This window comes from Centroberyx gerrardi, chromosome 24 (genome assembly GCF_048128805.1).
Source record: "Centroberyx gerrardi isolate f3 chromosome 24, fCenGer3.hap1.cur.20231027, whole genome shotgun sequence".
Taxonomy (NCBI): Eukaryota; Metazoa; Chordata; class Actinopteri; order Beryciformes; family Berycidae; genus Centroberyx; species Centroberyx gerrardi.
This window is the reverse complement of record NC_136020.1, coordinates 16503958-16525034: the sequence shown is the minus strand read 5'-3', so window position 1 is coordinate 16525034 and position 21077 is coordinate 16503958. Positions and strand designations below refer to the sequence as shown.

The 21077-nt window shown below is 43.4% G+C and overlaps 1 protein-coding gene across 1 annotated transcript in view; it reads left to right on the top strand.

The window, feature by feature from the left end:
* The first annotated feature begins 964 nt into the window (after positions 1–964).
* tafa5a (TAFA chemokine like family member 5a) overlaps positions 965–21077 on the top strand; it is a 107773-nt gene continuing 87660 nt past the window's right edge. The window contains exon 1 of the mRNA XM_078282120.1: positions 965–1076. Coding sequence (XP_078138246.1) covers positions 965–1076 — 112 coding nt within the window. The remainder of the gene's footprint in view (positions 1077–21077) is intronic.

The following is a 21077-nucleotide window of genomic DNA, read 5'->3' as shown; positions in this document are numbered from 1 at the left end:
AAACACGTTCGTTCTCTTTACAGTGGCGTTTTATAAAAGCAATAAGCCACTCGAGGCCGTGATTTACAATGCTTTTAGAATGCTAAGCGGGTTTTATGAAATCCACTTTAGTGTTGTTGTGTCTAACAACGCCTCTTAGCTGTTCTGAAATCTCTGTAAACCACGACCTCAAGTGGCTTATTGCTGACGTAATATCGATTAATTGAATGTTTCACTTTGGCTAAAATCACTTGGAGACGCACAGTGCGCACTTTTCCTCTCCCTTTTTTCTCCCACAGTCTCTCTGTCTCTCCCCTTCCCTTCTCTCTCCTCCGTTTCCTTCTGCAAGCACGCGGTGATCTTCATCTACTTTCTGCTCAATCCGTGATCTTAAAGGACTTTGTTTTATGACCAGCCCTCATTCGTTCATCCAGTCATTCATTCAGCGGATTTTATAGGACCTCGTATATTTTTCAACCCAATCTCGGGGCTATACCGACGGGGCTGGTGAGGTTGGAGAGAATCGAGGAACCTACCACAGGTGAAAGGAGGTTTTACGACGCTGCGGTATAAATGATTGAACACTTTGAGCATCAACTCATCGCAATCTTCAGGCACCAGTGCATCCCCGCTCCCCTGTATTGAAATATAGGACGGAAACAGACAGACTAACACTCTTTTGGAACAACTAAAGGGACATTTATCAACTTGTATTTCTGAACGAATATAAAAAACCCTGCGTTATTTCCCAACTGGAAATCCCATGGAAGATGTGACCTTTTCTTTTGCGCACCGGCAATCCGACCGCCTAAGGAGCAAATTGTGTGTGAGCGTTGTTTTTCCATCAGTTGCTCGATCTTATATCATGTCTTTTTTGGGGATTAAACGCGGAGAAAGGCGCATTGTGAGAGGGCGAGTTGGATTGTGAGATTATTATATTTTTCCTTTTTTTGTCTCTTCAAAAAGGAGGTACTCTGTTTGTTCAATGGCTTCGGTATCAAGGTTGGCAAGACGCAAAGATGCCAGTCGTTGGCCGAGGATGTCGTCAACTTTCTGGGCAGTGGTGCTTCTGACAGCGCTGCTGGTTCTCTACTGCGGTAAGTCCCAGCGCACATTTTGACCACACATAGCGGTATTTGGAGCATTTGAGCCAGACTGGTGCGCAGTGGGTGACCGTGTCATGTGGGGTCGCTTTGACATCAAAATTATGCGACGGGTGGTATATCGGAAATCGCTTGTCGTGTATTGATCCCAGTAGTTGTCGACGTGTCATTTTTTTCTTTACAGTTATTGGAAAACACTTGTCCCACCCGCAGTAGGACACACACGCACGGAGCTGCGCGCACACACACACATATACACACACACGCGCACTCACAAATGCGTATAGACACACACACGGTCCCTCAATCTCTTTTTTCTGTCTTGAAAAAATGAATGTGAAATGTGAAGAATCTGAAATTCATTTCAGATTCTATAATCTACAATTCAGTCTCCTGTGACTCTTTGACCATAAAGTACAAAAAAGTATAGCAATGTCCTGTGAAAGACATTTCTCTCTCTCTCTCTCTCTCTCTCTCTCTCTCTCTCTCTCTCTCTCTCTCTCTCTCTCTCTCTCTCTCTCTCTCACACACACACACACACACACACACACACACACACACACACACACACACACACACACACACACACCCCTTTCCTGAGGGCTGTGTTACTGTCACGACTATCTTGCTGGGGTCGGACAGTCATGCATCTGTCTTCTTGCCTCTGGACTTTACTATTAAACATTGGATCTAGAAAATGGAACATATGACAAATTCAGATGAGACATATGAATAACAGACTTTTTTTTATGAATAAGCCCTGTTAGTTGGCCAAACAGTATGTCTCACTCCTGGCTGTAACACAACTATTGCCTGAGGATATGCTTATTAGGCAAATATATGCACGCAGACACACGCATACACACACACACACACACACACACACACACACACACACATGCACAAACACACTCACTCACTCAGGCCAGTCTCTGGCCGAGGATGTCTTTTCATTTTGTGTTTCCTGGCACTCTAACTCATTCCCTCTCCCTCTCCCTCTCTCTCTCTCTCTCTCTCTCTCTCTCTCTCTCTCTTTTCTCTCTCTCTCTCCATCTCAAACTGCATCTGAGTCATTTATAAGGAGAAATCCAGCTGGCACATTGTGCTCCAGTCTGCTATGTGTGAAAACGGAGGCTATGTGCATTAGCCATGATAAGCCCATTAAAAACTGAGCTATTTCATTAGCCACTGAGCTAATGACTAATATAATCATCCCCTTGTCTTGGGGCACATTAGCTATGCTGATGTTGTAGAGAAATTAACAGATTCATTACATGATCATTTTTTCCTTCTCGAAATGTCCTTATAGCTGCAACGGCCCCAACTTGAATTAACTGACACCCATTTATCCAATTCTGTATTTTACTCCTTTTTCTTGTTTTCCTGCTTTGTTTTTCTGGGAGGATGGACAGAAGATTGAGTTTGCTTTGTAATCACACAGCGACAGGTTAATCAATGGGGGTTTAGTTCATCTGAGAGAAGGTTCTGGATAGGAGGTCTTTTTCTTCTTTTATGGTGCCTTCGGCCATGTTGATTGATCTTCTGCTTGTGTCCAATCAATGGCGCTTCAAATGTTTGTTTCAGTCAGCAGTCCTCGGCCTCCCCGAGGACCCCAAACCCCCACCCACCCCACCTGGAACTTAATAGAGTGATAGTCATTATTTGATTTCTGGAATTTCACTTTTATACTTCTTCATTCCAGTATTGTTCAGAATTGTTTGCTACATCTAGTCTGAAAGGGTATTTGTATGGTTGCTGGGGGTTATTTTGGATTAGGTTCAACACCGAAGCTTGCTTTGGTCCCAATTTTGGTTGTGAAACTGAAACTGCTCTCTGTGAAGAGTTTGGGTCAGTCAGAACATGATACCTGAGACAGTATGTGTATAGAAAAACATTTTCTTGTAGGACATTTTATTATGAAATTAAATGGAAAAACCATGCTAATCCTAATGACAGTCATGTTTTGGTGGTGCATGGTTTTGGGCAAAAATTCGAATTTTCTCTAGCACTGGCAGAAATTTTCTTGCTGCGTCAGTCCACCACTGCTGAATCAGTAGAGAAACATTGAAAACTTTTTTGGATTTATTTGAAGTCTTGCGTATCCTTGCCCATTGTTACTATTTGCCTCATGTATACTACCGCCCTACAGCCTTCTCAGTTCCTGTTTCTCCTCTGTCTGCCCTTTCGCTGTGCTCTTCTTTTGTCTTGGCCTGCAGTCCTTTTGGCTGAGAAATCTCCAATCATTTGAAGCTTCGGCTCAATAGATTTCACCTCTGTCTCTCCTTCAGCTCCTTCTTTCATCCCTCCCATTTCAGGCACCGTTTCCCGACCTTCCTCCCCTGTTCTGTCTTCCTCTTTTATCTTTTCTTTATCTTTCCTCCCTTACCCTCACTCTCTCTTCCTTTATACTGTGCCCCTCCATATCCCGGTCAGCTGTCCTGTCCAGTTCCTCTTGTTACGGCGCATCTCTCCTTATTGTTCTTGAAGTCCCATTCTTTTTCTGTTTCTGTCTGTCTGTCTGTCTACCTGTCTCTCTCTCCTTCTCCGCCTCTTTATCTCTGTCTCTCTGTCTCACTCTCAGTTTTATTCTCTCATTCTCTCCCAATTTCTGTCTCTCCCTCTCTTTCTTGTTCCCTTTCTCTTCCCCTCTCTGCTGTGTCTCTCTGGGCAGCGCTCTGACCCAGATTGTTTCTCCGGTGAAGGTCTCTGGGTTTGACTGGCTGAGTTGACCGGTGCATGTCATATTATTCTGACTCACCCAATGACTGAGGTCTCCGCTCTCTCAGCAGTTTTCAGCTCTCTTCTCTCTATCTCTTGTCCTCTTCCTCTCTTCTCTTTCTTTAGAGTTGTGTGAAGAGAAGAGAGGCAGGCTTTTGGTTGTTGTACAATACCAGCATTTATCAGTCCAAGAAAATCAATCAGATTCGCGTAAAAGCACAAAAATTGCTGAACTTGGTGCCCTGAACCTTTTTAGAAACCATTGCAAACATGGTCCCAACTGGCCATTTTTGCCATTTTGATACAATGTTGAGGTAAACATACACCAGATAAAAGGAGATGCTGCTCATGGTACAAGTTCCATTGTAGATAAAGAAGAACAACCCCACACTCAGCTCCACATGAACGTAACAGAAACGTCAGTTATTAAATCCTTTATGTGGAGGTCAGTGTGCGGTTAATCATTTTTGCCATTTTCCCATATGCCAGATTGTCATAGATGGTAAAATGGTAAAGTTCATCATTGAATTTGCCAGTAGATGATCAACCGAACAGTTTATGATGTTTTCCTTAGCACTATGTTGTTCCTTGGCCATGAAAACAAATGTGTAGATTTTTTTTTTCAATCCTACCAGGGTCAGTTAAGCACATATGGAGGAAAACCCATTTGCTGGCAATGGCAGAAAGAATGGCTGCCATGGCTGATGGGTGCCATTTTTGTGATGGCTCCAATTCTGAAAATTCAGTTCAGGGCATCAAACTGAAACTGTGCACCATTTTTTTTTGGCTTTTACTCAAATCTGAATGATTCATGTACATTTTGCCTGGAATATGTAGGCATTCTTATTGTGTTTCAGTGGATTGGAGTAATCTGAAGTTTTCACTAGTCTGAATGACTTTTGTTCCTAAAGAGTTTGAGTCAGTGACAACACTGAAACACTCATACATATTGTGGCCATTTACATGCATGTTGTGTGTAAATGTTGTTTGTACCGAGGGCCAATTTGCTGAGCAGTGCTGCTGTGTTGTGCAGCCAAAAGGGGGAATTGGAGGGAGCTCTGTGATTATGGCTGTGACTCATATGGTGCCTGTCACCTAGAATCAACATCCAACTTCACACGATCTGCCGTCCTCACTCAGGCCCTGTTGAGAGGGAGAGACGGAAGGACAGAGAGGGAGACCGAGAGAGGAGTGGTGGAAGGAGAAAAGGAAGGGAGAGAGACAGATGAATTGAGAGAGGTGAGGGCACGAGGGAGCCTGATATCCTCACTAATGCCTTGCTGAGAGGAGGGAGAGGTGAAGGGAGCAAGGCAAAAGAGGGAGGGAGCGAGAGAGAGATGGAAGGAGGCAGGAGGGAGGAGACAGACAGAGAAAGGGACTTAGAGACTGAAAAGGAAAAATGGAGGGATGAGAGGATGAGCCAAGGGAGGGAGATACAGAGGGAAGAAGGAGAGACAGAGAGTGTGACAGAGAAAGAGGGGAGGGAAGAGAGAGGAGGAGATGACTGAAAGAGAGGGTAAAAGAAAGGAAGGATGAGAGGGAAAGATGGAAAGAGGGAGAAAGAATGGGGAAAAGAGAGTGGAGAGAAACAGTAAGGAAGAGAGAGAACAAAGGCAGAGAGAGAGAGAGAGAGAGGGAGAGAGAGAGAGAGAGAGAGAGAGAGAGAGAGAGAGAAAATACTAGTGAGAGGAATGACAATGCGCTCTGATTTAACTCCTCATACCGCAAACTGGCGTCGGTGCGCTTTTGAAGAAATCGTAATCACTCGAGAGTGTTTCAATACCCTCTGATTATGTTTACTGTTACAAAAAGCATGTATTGTTTTCTGTGCACTAGCTCCCTCCTCTGGAAGCTCTCTGTTATGCATTTGTTTGCCAATGGTGCTATTATGTATTCATGAGGCTGCGTGCCTGCGAGCTCGGAGGAAGGGGATGATGGAGCCACAAGGCTAGCTAATCAGTATGCTAATCTTAGCCTAGGATAGCTAAGGAATGTAGCATGACTGTGGTCCTGTTCTCAACCGCAAACAGAGAGAGATAAAGAGAGATAGAGTGGAGGGCAGGAAGGGAGAGAGAGAGAGAAAACCAGCAGGAGTGAGGAGAGAGTAGGAGAGAGGCAGAAAGATAAAGAGGGAGAAAGAGAAACAGAGAAGAGAGAGGCAGATAGAGAGAGAGAGAGAGAGAGAACGTGTGTGTGTTTGTGAGTGTGTGTGAAAGAGAGAGAGAGAGATAGAAAGAGATCTTGTACATCTCCTCCCTTGTACCAACCTTCAGCTTCAAATCTAGTGAGTGCTGATTCATACCTGCCTCCGATGTAATCCTCTGCTCTGCTCACAGTCACATCCACAGCATCAGTGTGCATGTATGCAAGCGTGCACGCATACACACATACTGTAAGCACCGACAGATATAAGCACACAAGGGCAAACACACACATAAGAGACATCAGTGCACATAACAGTGAAGCAGGCAGACAGGCTAGACTGGTGCACACACACACGCACAGAAACACAATAGCATCTAAGCAGGAAGGCACGTAGAGAAAAGCATTTCCCCGCATGGATACAACCATAGAAATTGCAGAAAGGTTGGACACACACACATGTACACGTAGACACACACACACACATGCCATTCCCATCAGATCACTCCGTCTCTGTGTGGTCCCGCGTGTTTTCTTCTGCTTGTTTGTTTTTGACTGCCTGTTGTTCTGTGGCTGAATCGATGGCCTGGCAGTTTCATTGTGGGCTGTTAGAGAGAACCGCAGCCTGAGGGCATTCATGGAGAAAAGACGATGTGACGCGCCCTGATAACCAAGGCATCTCACCTTGTCGCCCAAGGAGCTCAAAACACACACTCATGCATACGCACCGACGTCGCCAAGCACGCACGCGGACACACACGAATACGGCCATGCACGTAAGCTGCAGATGCACGCACATGTGTACAGCCACATACATGCCTGCACACACACACGCACACACATGCACACACACTGTCGCCGATTTTTGAGAACCATGCTAGGCTGATTCACCAGCTGAGAAAACGGGAGTCGACTGACCTCGAAAAACGCAAGAACTTGTAGGTGAACGCATGCACATATTTGAATATCTTATCCTATTTTCAGCATAGCCTGGAGCCTCTTCCTCTGCAGGGAGAGAGACGGAGAGAGAAGCCACTGTCGGGAGGCAGCAGAAAGGGCCGTTGATGGCCTGGGGACGTAAATTCATAAAAGAAGTCAACTTGTTGAGTTTTCCACCGAGAAGGCGAAGCGCCACATTATGGACCCCCGGAAATGGGGCCAGAGACCGCATACATATTTCAACAGCTTTTCAGAAGGCGGCTTTGCAAAATTTAAGGACCGTGATGAGTGTCATTTGATGGGGGGGAACGTTTGCTGTTATCGCGTAATGAGCGTGCCACAGATGGAAAGCGAGAAGTTTGGTGGAGGATATTAAGGATTTTGTGACTTGTGAAATATTGAGCAATGGGATTTTTTTCAGTGTGTGCAGGGGTCCATTGACATTAAATGGGAGATGGCGATGGGACATTAGTCAGGGTGTCTGTCTGCACACCCTGCACTCCACTGTAGCTTGTGTCGACTCCTTGCTCCATTTTGCTCCATTATGTGTTTGGCAGTCAATGAGAAGGACAATTTAGAATGAATGGGGTGCATATTGATGGTGACCTTCGGACTTGGCATCGGTTGGTGCTTCTGGCTCATCCCATGATGCAATGCATACTCAGCATCCCAAAATTTGCAAAAAATGTGTTGACGTTTGTACACTTTCCAATGTGAGAAAGGTAATTACATCAAACCACCTTTTTTTTTTTACACATCACCTGTTGCTGAGAGTGAAAAGTATTGCTTCCTTTCTGACATATTGACCATATTGACCTACCTCCTTTTAATTGGAGCATCACTTAGTTTGTCTGATTCTTTGTATACAAACATCTTGAACAATTTTTTTCATTAATGGGGCAAAGTTGCATTTTGAAGCAACTACCCTGTTTTCTCTAAAAACTAAATGTACCAAAACTAAGAAGTCAAATAAAATGATTTAGAAATTATATTGAAATGGCGCATTGTTCTCTGCAGCATCGCTGAATCAATAAATGCTGGCCTTTTAGTCGACAGGCCCAAAAACTTAAAAATGCAGGTGTGCAATCAATTACAGCCTCAGTATCCATTCTTTCTATATTAACCCTGTGTTTGCCTCTGCCATATATTAGATCTATTCATTTTTGGGACATCCATGAAAAAAGGCCTTAATGAAAGAATGATACAGTGCGATCCATCTAAATGTGTCTGTTGCATGTACATGCACTGTATATACACATGCACACACATGAAGTTATGCTCCAGTATATACACACACACACACACACACGCATATGCACTTACTCCTCAAACATACATACACACACACTGCACCCTCCAAACACAAACTTTTCCAAAGGCAGGTGTTTTTGAAGTAGCAGGCTGACTTTTTGCCCCAGCTATGACCTACAAGAGTCAGCATCATATAGCTGTTTTGCAGTTTTGTTGCCACAACTTCATCAGTAGTGAAACGGCACACAGTGTGTTCCTCTGCAGCTGCTCCATGGCCTCAGAACAGCTAACAGCCACAACAGTTGGTTCACTTGTTTACCCTGAGATGCAGTAAAAGGTGCATTAAAGAGAATAGTGTTTTGGGCTAGCAAATCACAGCGACAGTGGAGAGTTTCAAAGTCTCGAGTTCTTTTGTTGTGGTGGAGTTATATTTTCTCTGTCTCCCTCTCTCTCTGTTTCTCTCACTCTCTCTTTATCATTTCCTCCTCATCACCTTCTTGTCCTCTGTCTCACTGGGTCTTTCTGTCTCTCTTTATTCCTGGGTTTTCAGTTCTCTCTACCAACACCTTGGTAATCAGACCCACTTCTGTATAAACATAGCTGCCATGATAGCATGCTAATAGCCTGTGACATTTACTTAATGTGAAAACAAATTGTCATGAATGTGTTTCGAGTATGCAGTTAGGCAAAGTGTCGTCACAGCCGCCTCCATGGCTAATTGCACCCTAAACGCTGCGTGTCCCATTGTGAATTAATTCGGTGTCAATGTGACTTTAATTGCCATTAAAATGGCATGTATAATATTTACATATCACATTGTAAGTGGTATTTGGTTGTACGAGGTTCAACAGGTCACATGCTTGTTGTGAGAGAAAGACATTGCTAATGTGTAACTGCTTGTGCAGCTCTATGAGAATGCTAAACAACTATGACACAGACTTGAGAATGACTGGTGCAAGAACACAAGATGTCCTAAATGAAATAACCACACAGACACAGAATTTTTGAGATTCAGGAGCCTCAAAAGAGCCTTTGATAAAAAAAGAAACAAAAATAGTGATTAATGCTAGGTTTTTCAAACCAATCCCTTAAATTGTCTGGGATGGCCTAATTGGGCCTGAATCTGGACAAAGTCTTGCGGTGTGCTTCTGCCTCAAGAGGATTCATGGATGTGCACTTGTGCTTGTTTTGCCTAGGGCCGGTAAGCCCATTCACGGAGAGACGCTAAAGCTACTCCCCCTTTATTACTGCGAAAAGCAATTGCTTGGAAGAAAATGCCAGAATGGCGCTTTGAATTCCTGGAGGGGCCCATCACTGAGACGCGGCCCACGGAGCTGAGACAGCTAGCATCTGGAGCAAAGACATGGCGGTAAAGTGGAGAGAGGGAGGAGGGATGGGGGATGGAGAGAGGAAAAGAGGGAGGGAGATGGCAGAGAGGGGATGAGAGAGAGTGGGAGAGGGAAAGAGACAGACAGAGCACGAGGGAGGCAGAGAGATGGTGAGTGTAAGACAGACAGAGCAAGGGGTTGATGAGAGAGCAGTAGAAAGAGGTTGAGGGAGAGAAAAAAGGACTGCACAGGCAATGAGACAAAAGGCAGACAGACGAGAATGCTCAGACGGTCCACCAATTGACAGCCGGTCGGGGAATAAAGTCAGCTAACACAATGAAGCAGTCGGCGCAGACAGACTCGCTGTAGAGTAGCCGAGAGCCTCTCAGAAGTAGAAACAAATATTACATTAGAAGAGACAGAAGCCATTTGTCACAGTGGGAGGCCTGAGAGGTAGTTAAGCTGCGGAATATAGGGACCCATGGCCCCGTTGATACATGTTGCCACGAGAAGGAAATTGTGCTGAAGTCAACTCCGTTCAATCAATTGTCTGGTGTCCTTCAATGACTCCCGCACTTAACAAGATAACGCCGGCTCAAAGTTTCACCAGCCCAACTCTCGAGAACTTGTTATGGTTCCTTCAGGGCCTCCCCTCCCTTCCTCCCTCCTTCCCTGTCTCCCTCCTTTCATCCCTCCTTCTCCTCCCTGCCAGCTTGTCGGCCATACCACCTCCGCATCAAGGCCGGTGACATACGCGCTGACAGCCACGATTCAATGTTAATGTTTGTGGAGGATAAATCTACTGGACATTTACGGCCTAAATGACAGCTGCACTCTGTTTGCACCCAGATGTCAGGGAGAGTTGAGATTCTGATACTGTTCGCAGGATTGAGGGAGAGGCTCACCGGTCAGACAGCCAGTCGGTCGGTCAGTCACCCGGTCAGTCAGTCAGTCAGTCAGTCAGAGTGCCATTGGCCGTGTGCCACAAGGTGCATTACCTGGCCCCCAATTCGAAATGGACTTCATTAAATGATGGCTTGGGTAAAACACTCATAATAACAAAGGCATCCATTCTCTCGCTCTCTCTCTCTCTCTGTCTTTTCTTTTGCTGTCTCTCTCTCTTCTCTTTCTCCCTCAGTTAAACTGCTAACACTATCAGTGATTGATATGGAAATTACAATGTGCTAGTCTTCATTTATCTTACAGCTTATAGCTTGTTGCTGCTCCGACAGCCATTTTGGGATGCAGAAATGATGAACTGATTCGTGGCTGCTGTTGTTGAGAGCAAAAGGGGTATAAAGATTTGAGTTGAGGCCCTGCTTAGGCCACAGGATAGGGAAAGTTTGCTGCTTCAATAAGAAAACAACCATTGTGCCCATGAACAAGACAAGAAGCTCGATATTTCCAGAGGTACAAAGCAGTTGAGTCATTGAATAGAGTGAAAGAGTACTATGTGCAATACAAGGACATAAGTGCTGCTAAGTACTGTGTTACAGTCAATGTTGAGGAGAAATTGTTGAGGATGATCCCTGCTCTCTCTCTCTCTCTCTCTCTCTCTCTCTCTCTCTCTCTCTCTCTCTCTCTCTCTCTCTCTCTCTCTCTCTCTCTCTCTCTCTCTCTCTCTCTCTCTCTCTCTCTCTCTGTCCTGTCTGTCTTTCTTTCTCCTTCTGGATGGAAGACAGAAAGACGGATGACTCATCTGACACAGATGGAGGGAGAGAGGGAAGCAGAGGCACAGAGAAAGAGGAATGAGAGTGAAAGATAGAAAGAGAGAGTGAGAAGCAGAGAGAGAGAGAGAGAGAGAGAGAGAGAGAGAGAGAGAAGGGGGTGGGACAGAAGGTTAGGACTGCTGCAAGGGACACAGTAGGAAATGTAGCCTGAAGGTAGTCAGCGAGCTGCAGCAGTGTAATTCCAGCTGATACTTCTCTACATGTTGAAACATGGCTTGGTTAAGCATGCATGGCAGGCTGGAGGAGATTTTTTCTCTCTTGCTCTCCTGCTCTCTTGCTCTCTCAGTCTCTCTCTCTGTATATCTCTCTCCCTCCCCAATCCTCCCCGATCCATTTTCCCCCCTCTTCTCTCTGTCTCTCTCTCTCTCTCCCTCTCTCTCTCTCCAAGCCTTTGGCAGTGATAAACCCTTCCTTTGTCACAGTGACAGCAGAACATGCAAGTTATGCCTGCCTCTTCAGGGTTGAAGAGCTCATTATGACTTCACAGCAGGGACCCTATAGGCAACAATGTATGTGATATGCACATGGCATGATCAGTGAAATTCATGCAAATGCACTCTGTTATAATGAGAAGCCCCACAGTGGTAGATGTTTGCCCTTTGTGCTATATAACTCTATTGCTACTTTTCATGTGTAGACCTAAATTTATGCAAGACCAAAAGGGAAGTATTCTGATAAAAATAGAGAATTATTTCTTTTGATTTCATGGTTTCTTTCCATGTTCCATGAAAGATATCATTTGGAAGATAGGTGGGTGATTGTCTGATTGGTGCCATTTAGGCCATAGCATTTGAGGAAACAAAAAATAATTTCATTATACATGTTTAACTTTCAATAAAACATATTTTCTCACCTCAGGCATAAAACCCCAATCATTATCAGGTATTATATTCTCACAAAGACACTATTTCAGTTCAACCCTGTCATAAACAAGTTAGAGTCTGCCTGAAAAGATGTCTGGAGGTAATTCCAATAGTGCCGTACTATTCATATGTCTCTTGTCTAAAATCACTACTTCTAAGCATAAATTTAATCTAAAAACCCAGACCATTTGCCCCAAAGCATGTGATGAGTATCACCGGCCAGCACATTTTGCATTTACCAATACACAGGATTTTATGTTGCAATCCTTTGTGCCATAATCCAAGGTGATCATTCATAGAGAAGCCCAATTCAAATGTCAAAAGAGCAATGTACGAACACACAAATGGTGACTATAAAGGACATCAGGCTATGCCATCATAAATCTGCAGGACCATCAGACAGGCAGCACCATTCACCAGCCACCTAGTCTAAATTGTATTAAAATTATGCATTAACATCAGAAATATTAGAGAATACTTCAGATTATACTGATTATTCCACACATTATACACACTGCTGAACAAACATCAATTACATATTTCTTATAACTCTCAAATTATCATAGGGATGATTTACCATAAACCAAAATATACATTACTGATTCAGGGCAGCATTGAATTTAATACATTTTTGGGGGGATTTCTGTTTAATAAAAATGACCTGTTATCACAGGAAAATGCATGTGTCGCTGGTTCCCCAATTAAATCAGAGGCTTTTGGTAGCCAGCGTTGGTTGATGAATCAATCCTACGGACTCACATAAATGTAATTACTTAATTTGTCAACGTCCGGAGGGACCACATCGAGCTCTGTGTGCCCAAAGCTTCCAGCAGAGAAATGAATAGTGATAACTCCTCGCCATTTCACCCTCCTCTTCATCTCCTGTAGGTTCTGTCCCATACAACTTGATCACAGCAATAATCATTTCATAAGAGCAGAAAGTTATCATTTCATCAATTCCCTTCGGCCCATGGAGGACATTACATGCGGGATGTAAGTTTCACATCAAAGCAGATACTACCCCAACACACACACACACACACACACACACACTATTGCTGTACAACGCTCTCCTGAAGAAGTGCATACATTATTCAACAACATGATAACATCAATTAAAGACAGATCACATAAAAATGAGTCTTTTTTTTTTTTTTTTACCTCAGAGCGATGCATATTAATTGGATTTGGGAGTGGAGGGTGGTTGACATCTGTTGTTATGGGTCAGGTAGTGATCAGAATATGGGTGTTATTTTTTTACTCTGTCCTCTCGCCTACGTCGAGAGGACAGATGTTGGCGCGCTAATTAACAAATCCTTGGGCGATGTCGGAGTAAGTCTTAGCATTCCGCACGACGACGGAAGGGGAGGGAGACGTTTCTTTGGATTATAGACAGTCAGCCTCTCAATGCCCAAGCACACACACACACATACACACACACACAAACACTCTCTGACTCTCTTGGACACACATACTGTAGTGTACACACACACACACATGAACGCAAGCAGTCACTCTCACACACACACACACATAGTCATGCACACAATCTTACGTACATGCATACACACACATATACAGTACATATATGTATATATATAGATATATATCTATATATATATCTATATATATATATATATATATATATATATATATATATATATATATATATATATATGTATTATTCACATGCAATTACATTCACTCACACTCACTTGCTCTCTTATCCTCTCTCTCTCTCCCTCTCTCTCTCTCTCTCTCTCTCTCTCTCACTCACTCTCTCACACACATACACCCTCATTCCTTCACACACAACCAGACACATACACACATCCAATACCCACGCCTGCACCCACACACAGACTCACAGACTCACACACACACACACACACACTCATTTTCACCCACACGCGCAGAATTTAATGTGCAAATTCATAAGATAGTGGAGAGAGAGTACCAAATAATGAATCCTCCTTCTAACATTGCAGGGAGATGAATGGCCAGGGGGGAGGAAATAGAATTTCTGGATCTCATAACCCCATTCTTTTGTTGTATTGTCATCCTCCATAACGAGGTCACCTCAAATCGCTCCTCACCCACTGGAAACCAGGGAACAAGAGCAGGTTAAGAGAGGGAAGAAGAGAGGAAAGAAGAGAGGGAAATGTAATTTCAGAAATGTAGGGTTTTTCAAGGGCCAATCTTAACTGTGCAGGTTTGTTACCAAGTGTATGGACACCATTGAAAAGCCATGCTTTGACCTATGGCACGGCACTTAGAATGAGCATGAATTGTGCTGCTCATTTGAATGCATGGCTGAAGTGTGTGTGAAAGCAATATTGTTAGGGAGCGTGGTGTCATTGGTATGCACATGGGAGCGTATGGATGCATTATAAGAAAGGAATGAATCATCAAAAGCTTAGGAGTGGACGCGCCTGTGAATACACATACGCACACACACACACACATGCACATACACACATTTGTGAGCCCTCAAGCACGCTTTCTCTCCTTACTCTTTTACTTTGTCTCTCTCTCTCTCTCCAGCACATACACACACACACACATTTGTGAGCACTCACGCACAATTTCTCTCCGTCTTACTCTTTTACTTTCTCTCTCTCTCCAGCACACACACACACACACACACACAGTCTCGCATGCAGAACGCCTCCTCCACCCTCCACCAACGGCCATGGGAAGGGGCACTAAGTTCTCCTCCTGTGGGAGCCACCAGGAGAGATAAGCGTGAAGTATTTCTCTCTCCACGGTGGTTCAGTTCTGTAGAGCCGCTAATCTAATGCACACATTATTCAGAGAGGCCCTGCATCTATTAATGGAGAGCACAGTCAGATTTATCGCCCAGGTTTAACTGTATGGTAAAATAGCGCATTAAGCAGATGATATCACGGCGCATATGAAATGATTATGCGCGCTCGCAGATAAAAAAAAAAAAAAAAAAAGAGGCTGAGGGGACTAGCTTAATTAAATGCAGGGGTCCACGGTTATACATCACTGGTTTTCTCGTGCACAGGCCACTTAACTTAAACCGAGAGGGAGGGATCTGTTTTCCTTTTTGCTTCCCTTTTAACAGTAAAGAGCTGATCTGCACTGTTTTATCCTTCCTCCTCCTCTTCCTCCTCCCCCTCCACCTTATTCTTCTTCTCTGTCGTGTCATCTCTAGAAACCGCTGCGCCCAAATTACGCCTCCAATTTCCTCCTGTGTGCCGGATTTTCATAAAGGGGGGCGATCGGCTTCCTCTGTGGCTCATTTCCACAGCATTTGTAATCTCTCCCTCACCGCGAGAAGGCAGTGTGTTTTAAGTCTGTCAGAACTCCAGCCATCTGATGTATGACATTGTTAACTTGACAGTTTGTACTCAGAAGAGCACAAACTTCCTCCTTGCATTTTGTTTTTGCCAAGTTACAGCTTTTATTGACTAAACGGGAGTAATGAGAACCTTTACTGGAAAGCTGCGACCTCTGCATGAGGATACAGCCTCCAACAACCCTTACTTCACTTTCGACGACTACCCATCCCTCCATGCTGCGCTAGTAAAAGCATATAGGGCTCAGAAGTCAACAAGGCATCCCGACACAGTGTGTCGCACTTAACAATGTACCACGCTACTCTGTAAAGCGCGGGAGCTGTTCCCTCATGGGCATGCAAAATTTAGGGTCCCGTTTGGGAAAGACGGATTTGAGCGCGGTGCAGTAGCCTTTAAATAAGCCATAGATTCCGTCTCTGTTCTTTTTTCAGAGTAAGCACCAACCCTGGGATAATTCAAGCAGAATTGAATGCTCAGTCTATTTTACCATCCTGCTCCTCTGGGCTCCCTGAAGCTTCTTTATTGAACAGCCCTAGATGTTGTAAAGAGGAAAGTGGGGAGGGACCACCAAAGCTGCCGAAAATGCAATGGCGGCCCAAGGGCAAAGCAGTCAAAATAAGAGTTTAACTCCTGCAGGTGTGTGCTTAAGTGCGGAAGTGCGTGCACTATATGTGCATGCATGTACCTATGCATTGTGTGTGAGCTCTCTGTGTCTGTATGCCCACATGTCTTGACATATGAGTCTTGTTTTGGAGGTGTGCTTGCAGAGGATGAAACACACAGACACCCCATTTGGAGCAAAGCACGTCTTGGCTTTCAATCATGGTGGTGCTGTTGGACAGAAGTCTGTTACTGATTCTGTTTGCACTCGGTTGTACAGGCTGGTCATGTTGCACCTACACACACAGACACAGACACAGACACCTCCACACACACCCTCCCACAGACATGTTATGGACTTTTGCTCTGGTTTCTTACTTTTTTTTTTCCAATCTGAAGATCCACAGCTGACTGCACCATGGAATTTTAAAATAATTATGCAGTGATATACTCTATCGGTTGGGTTCATGGTGGGATATTAAATCAAACTTGATTTCACACATCCTTTTATTCTCATAAACTGCTTTCAGACTGTTTCCCCTATTTTTGCGCACATCAAGCACAGCGACCTTGCGTCGGCTGGAAAAGTGAATTTTTTTTGGCGATTTTTTTCCTGCCTGCACCCATTCAGTACTTTTGTGACTCACCATGACATCGCTTGCGCCAAAATGGGTGGGGAGTGCACTAGAGGGGATTATCAATACAAATTGGATGATGTAGTGCAGTTTTGGTATCAAAAATTAGACTTGCACCTCCACCTACTCACACCACGTCTTAGCGGAGGCGTTCTGTGCTATTTTTATGTCTTTAGTTGGCGAAGGCGCATCCACATACACCTCTCCAAAATCACATAAACCCTTTTTATGAATGTGATGCTTGCCTGTTTCTCTTTGATATAAATTCTTCAACCAGTAGACAAGTTTATATGCACTTCAAAAATGCAATTTTAATACGATTATGGCAATAATGCAAGTAAGGCAGATTCTCCTGGGCTAGATTCTTACCAATATCTGTCATCCACAACTGCTTGTAGAATGTATGAGTGCGTTCCCTTTCAGTTGATTAAATCCCTATAGCCATTCGAAGGCGGCAGGACTGGTATGCGCGTTCCATCTGCAGCCTCTAATTTGAATGATGTGATGTGCGTTTTCAAAGTGCTGCACAATTACACTCTCCACACCCAATGGCACCTTGATTACATCTTGCACAACTAACACTGGGCTCTTGCAAAATAAGTACACTAACTTCTGTGCGTCTGTGTATGCCAAACTGATTGGCTATAACTTGATAGGCTATTCTGCACAGCTTTAAAGCTTATACAGTGAGTACAGGAGCACGGATGGGGACGCACTGGACGAAGTTCACACAGCTTCTCGCTCTCCTCTACATCCAAAAATACCAGGTTGCATCAATTGCATGTGTCCTCTCCTTCTTTCTAACAGGTTTCCCAGAAGTAGCGCCTGAGGCATTTTGTAATTGCAAGATAGGCCTATGGCTGCGACAAACAACATGATTGGATAGAGCAGAATCATAGCTGTAATAAATTTGATAGTGGCAGGACAGGAAACAAGTTTTTGTTTTGTTTTTTGGTAAAAAACTCAGATTTCCACAATAATTGAAATCGGTACTTATGTCATGTAAACAGGATTATTATGGGGAATTGTCAGTTTATGCAATCATGTGAGCATGCAGCAACTGATCATGTAATAACTGAGGAATAATGTAATAGCTTGTCAAAATGCAATAAAATGTCCCTTTAAATGGGATGAAAATGTAATAAAACCCGTTAATTTAATAAGTTGCTGGAAAATATAACAACATCACATTGCTACTGTACATTAACCAGCGATTATTACTTTATAAGGGGTGTAACATTTTTAACTGATGATGTAATAATAATAACATAACAAATAACAAATGTAATAACTCACAGTCTTCATTCTGTTCTCTCTTCTTTCTCTTATGATTTATCACATTATTAGTCATCATTATTATATGATGTTATTATTTTATTTTTAGTTAACTTAATTTAGTTTTTATTACATTTTTTACTCATTTAGTGAAACATTTTATTACATTCTGAAAATTATTAGTGCATTATCAGTTGCTAATCAGAGACTATTGCCTTTATTTGCACTGAATGCAACCTTTTTAGTGACTTAAGTAAAACAAACTACAAGCACCTCACAAAATGCAAATTTGCTGCTTCCCTTTCTTTGTTGCTAAATCAAACTTGTTAAAATGCCACTTTAAAGAAGAAAACATCATCCCCACCAAAAATACGACCTGCACCTAACATCTATGAGAATGTATTTGAATGATTTTGGTGTCAAAGTGCATGGAATTATGTTTTTTAATTATTGTTACCCATGAAAAATTGATGTCAGTAGTCGGTTCCAAGCAGTTAGGGTTTGGCAGGTTTAACAGGGGGGTTAAGGAGGATAGACCTACATGTGTGGATCAGACGGCTGTCTTCTGTGTGATGTTACTAAAGCCTGAGCCAAACCATTTAACGGTTGCATCATTTGAAATGCTGCTCTCCTTTAAAGGATAAGGCCGGTGTTTTTTAATGCATTGCTTACCGTCAACAAATCCTATGAAAATAACAAAATCAACAATGCGTTTGCTCTACTCTCGTTACTTTCTGACTTCCCACGTACCGTTTTTAGCCGTCAACCCGGAAGTAATTGGCTCCAATTGTAAGCTAAAAACCTTGAAATACAGCTCACAAAGACATAGTTTCAATTATAAAAATTGTTAACTGTTACCACGAAAAGTCAAGCTATTGTAGTTATTACCAAATCAAATTCAAATGGGAACAAATTCTTCATTACGGCGGGGACTATTTTCTGTGCTACGGAACTACTTTCCTGAGATCACAAAGTGTTTACAGCCGGTTTATTAAGTTGTTTGAGGAAAAAGTCGGCTGGCCCAGTGCATCGTGATGATGAAATATGTTGCCCAGAACGGCATGGCTCTTTGATGTGTTTTTAATCGTATTTTTTAATACAATGGAGTTCTATGGCTGCTGGGACATGGCTTCATTGGGCACTGGCTACATGGACAAGATTTGCTGGCAAAACAAAATCATTGCTGATTTTGTTATTTTCATAGGATTTGTTGACGGTAAGCAATGCATTAAAAAACACCGGCCTTATCCTTTAAGCTAGTGGGAGACCTTGTGTTTGCTGGCTGTGCTCATGCTAGTCAGCCCCCTTTCAAACTGTACAGCCGCTTTTTGCTGTTCACACACACCCACATACAGGTTACCTCGACTGACAGCGCTAGGGTTCAGGCCACGCAGTCAGGTGGGCAGTTATAGACCTACTCATGTGAGCAGGAAGCACACACACAAGCACACATGCACATAATCACATGCACACACTTTTATTGCATTGAATAGAATACATATACAGAATACAGATATAGAATACAGAAATACATAAGTGGTTCCGTTGGGAGTGTGTAGGTGGGATATATAGGAGCATTTCCAAAGCCCAAGGTGCCCTAAGTCACTGTGATTGCAAAGAGTTCTCTCTTAAACAATGGTCTCCTAATAGGCTTTCCCAGAACTCAGTGGGAGTGAGGTTTTCAAAAAGGGTTACGATGACAAACAAATTCGCTTTCTTATAGCATCCAAGATAGCTTGTTTGTATGGGGGAAAAATGAGCCGCACTTGGTGAAATAAGAGCTGTAGTTTTGTAGGTGTTGTCCCCAGGGTTCCATAAGGAAAACAGGAAGACTGTTTGGGATAGACTAGTGGAGCTATCTTTGATTTGACGGAAAGCAGGAAATCATATCTCATTTTAATGTGTTTGTGTCTCTGTTTGCTTCTCACTTGTCTCCCTGTCTCTGTCTCTTTCTGCCCTTCCTTTTTTTTTGCCTAATTTCTCTCCATTCATCTCTCTTTCTCTTTCCCTCTTTCCTTTTTCATAGCCTTCTCACAATCTCCCTCCCTTCTCTCTCCCTCCTTTTCCAGCTTTATCACTTTCCCTCTCATTGTCCACTTCTATTTCTTTTGTATTCCTCAGCAGCTATCCCTCATCTCCTTAACTTCCCTCTCTCTTTCCATTTCCTTTTTTCCTTCTTTCTGAGTCCATTTCTCTCCTCCTTGTGCTTAACGGGGCAGGGCATCAAAGCAGCAGCAGAGCCATAAAGTGCATTCTTTTACTCCAAGACCTCTGGCCCCAAACAACTCTTGGACAATTGTGCCTAGTCATGCAGTTTAAATTTGTCTCACAACTGCTGTCCGAGACATCAGCTACTGTCAAAGGCAGAGATTTCGATGTGATTTGAATTGAGGGGAAATGTGTACAGAGGCCAATTACCACTTTGCTTTTGATTCAGGAACCCACTGCTTACTCCGCTTGCCTTTCCTTTCTCTGTCTCTCCCTTCACCCAAATCAGTGGAGGGGGGAGGAGTGGAAAGGGGAGGGGAGGAGAGGGAAAGTGGGGGCTAGGAAGACAAGAGATGAGAGAAAAGGAGAGGAGAAGAGAGGAGAGAGGAGTACACAAAAGTAGAGGAGAGGAGAGGGAAGGAAAAGAGAGGAGGAGACAGTGCATGAGAGGAAAGGAAAGTAGGAGAAGGAGAGGAGAGAATTGCAGAAGACAGGAAACAAGTGGATAGGGGAGGAGAGGAGAGGGCAGGACGGGAGAGGACAGGGCAGGAGAGGAAAAGACTTTATTTTATGGTTTTTGCCTTGAGAGTGTCCTTGTGTGCTTTGCATATTGATGATGGTGAGGGGACAGGTATAAATCTGAGACTGGATTTAGAATAAAAGTATTCCCATTTGACCCCCCTGGCAGTAAAATTATATTAATCCACAAGCCATCTAATATTCAAAGGTATATTAACTTTTGTGGGTTCATTGTCTCTCCTCTTACTGACTGACTGTCTGACTGACTGTTTGAATGACTGACTGGCTGAATGTTTGACTATTTGCCCGCGTGACTGTACATTTCTTTCACTCACAGCTCAATCACTTCTTTAGAGAGACTGTGACATTTTATTAAGTTATGTGACATTCTGATGACATCCTTATATGTCGTTGTGTATAAACATATATAAACAATGCATCAAAATAACATTTCTACCTGT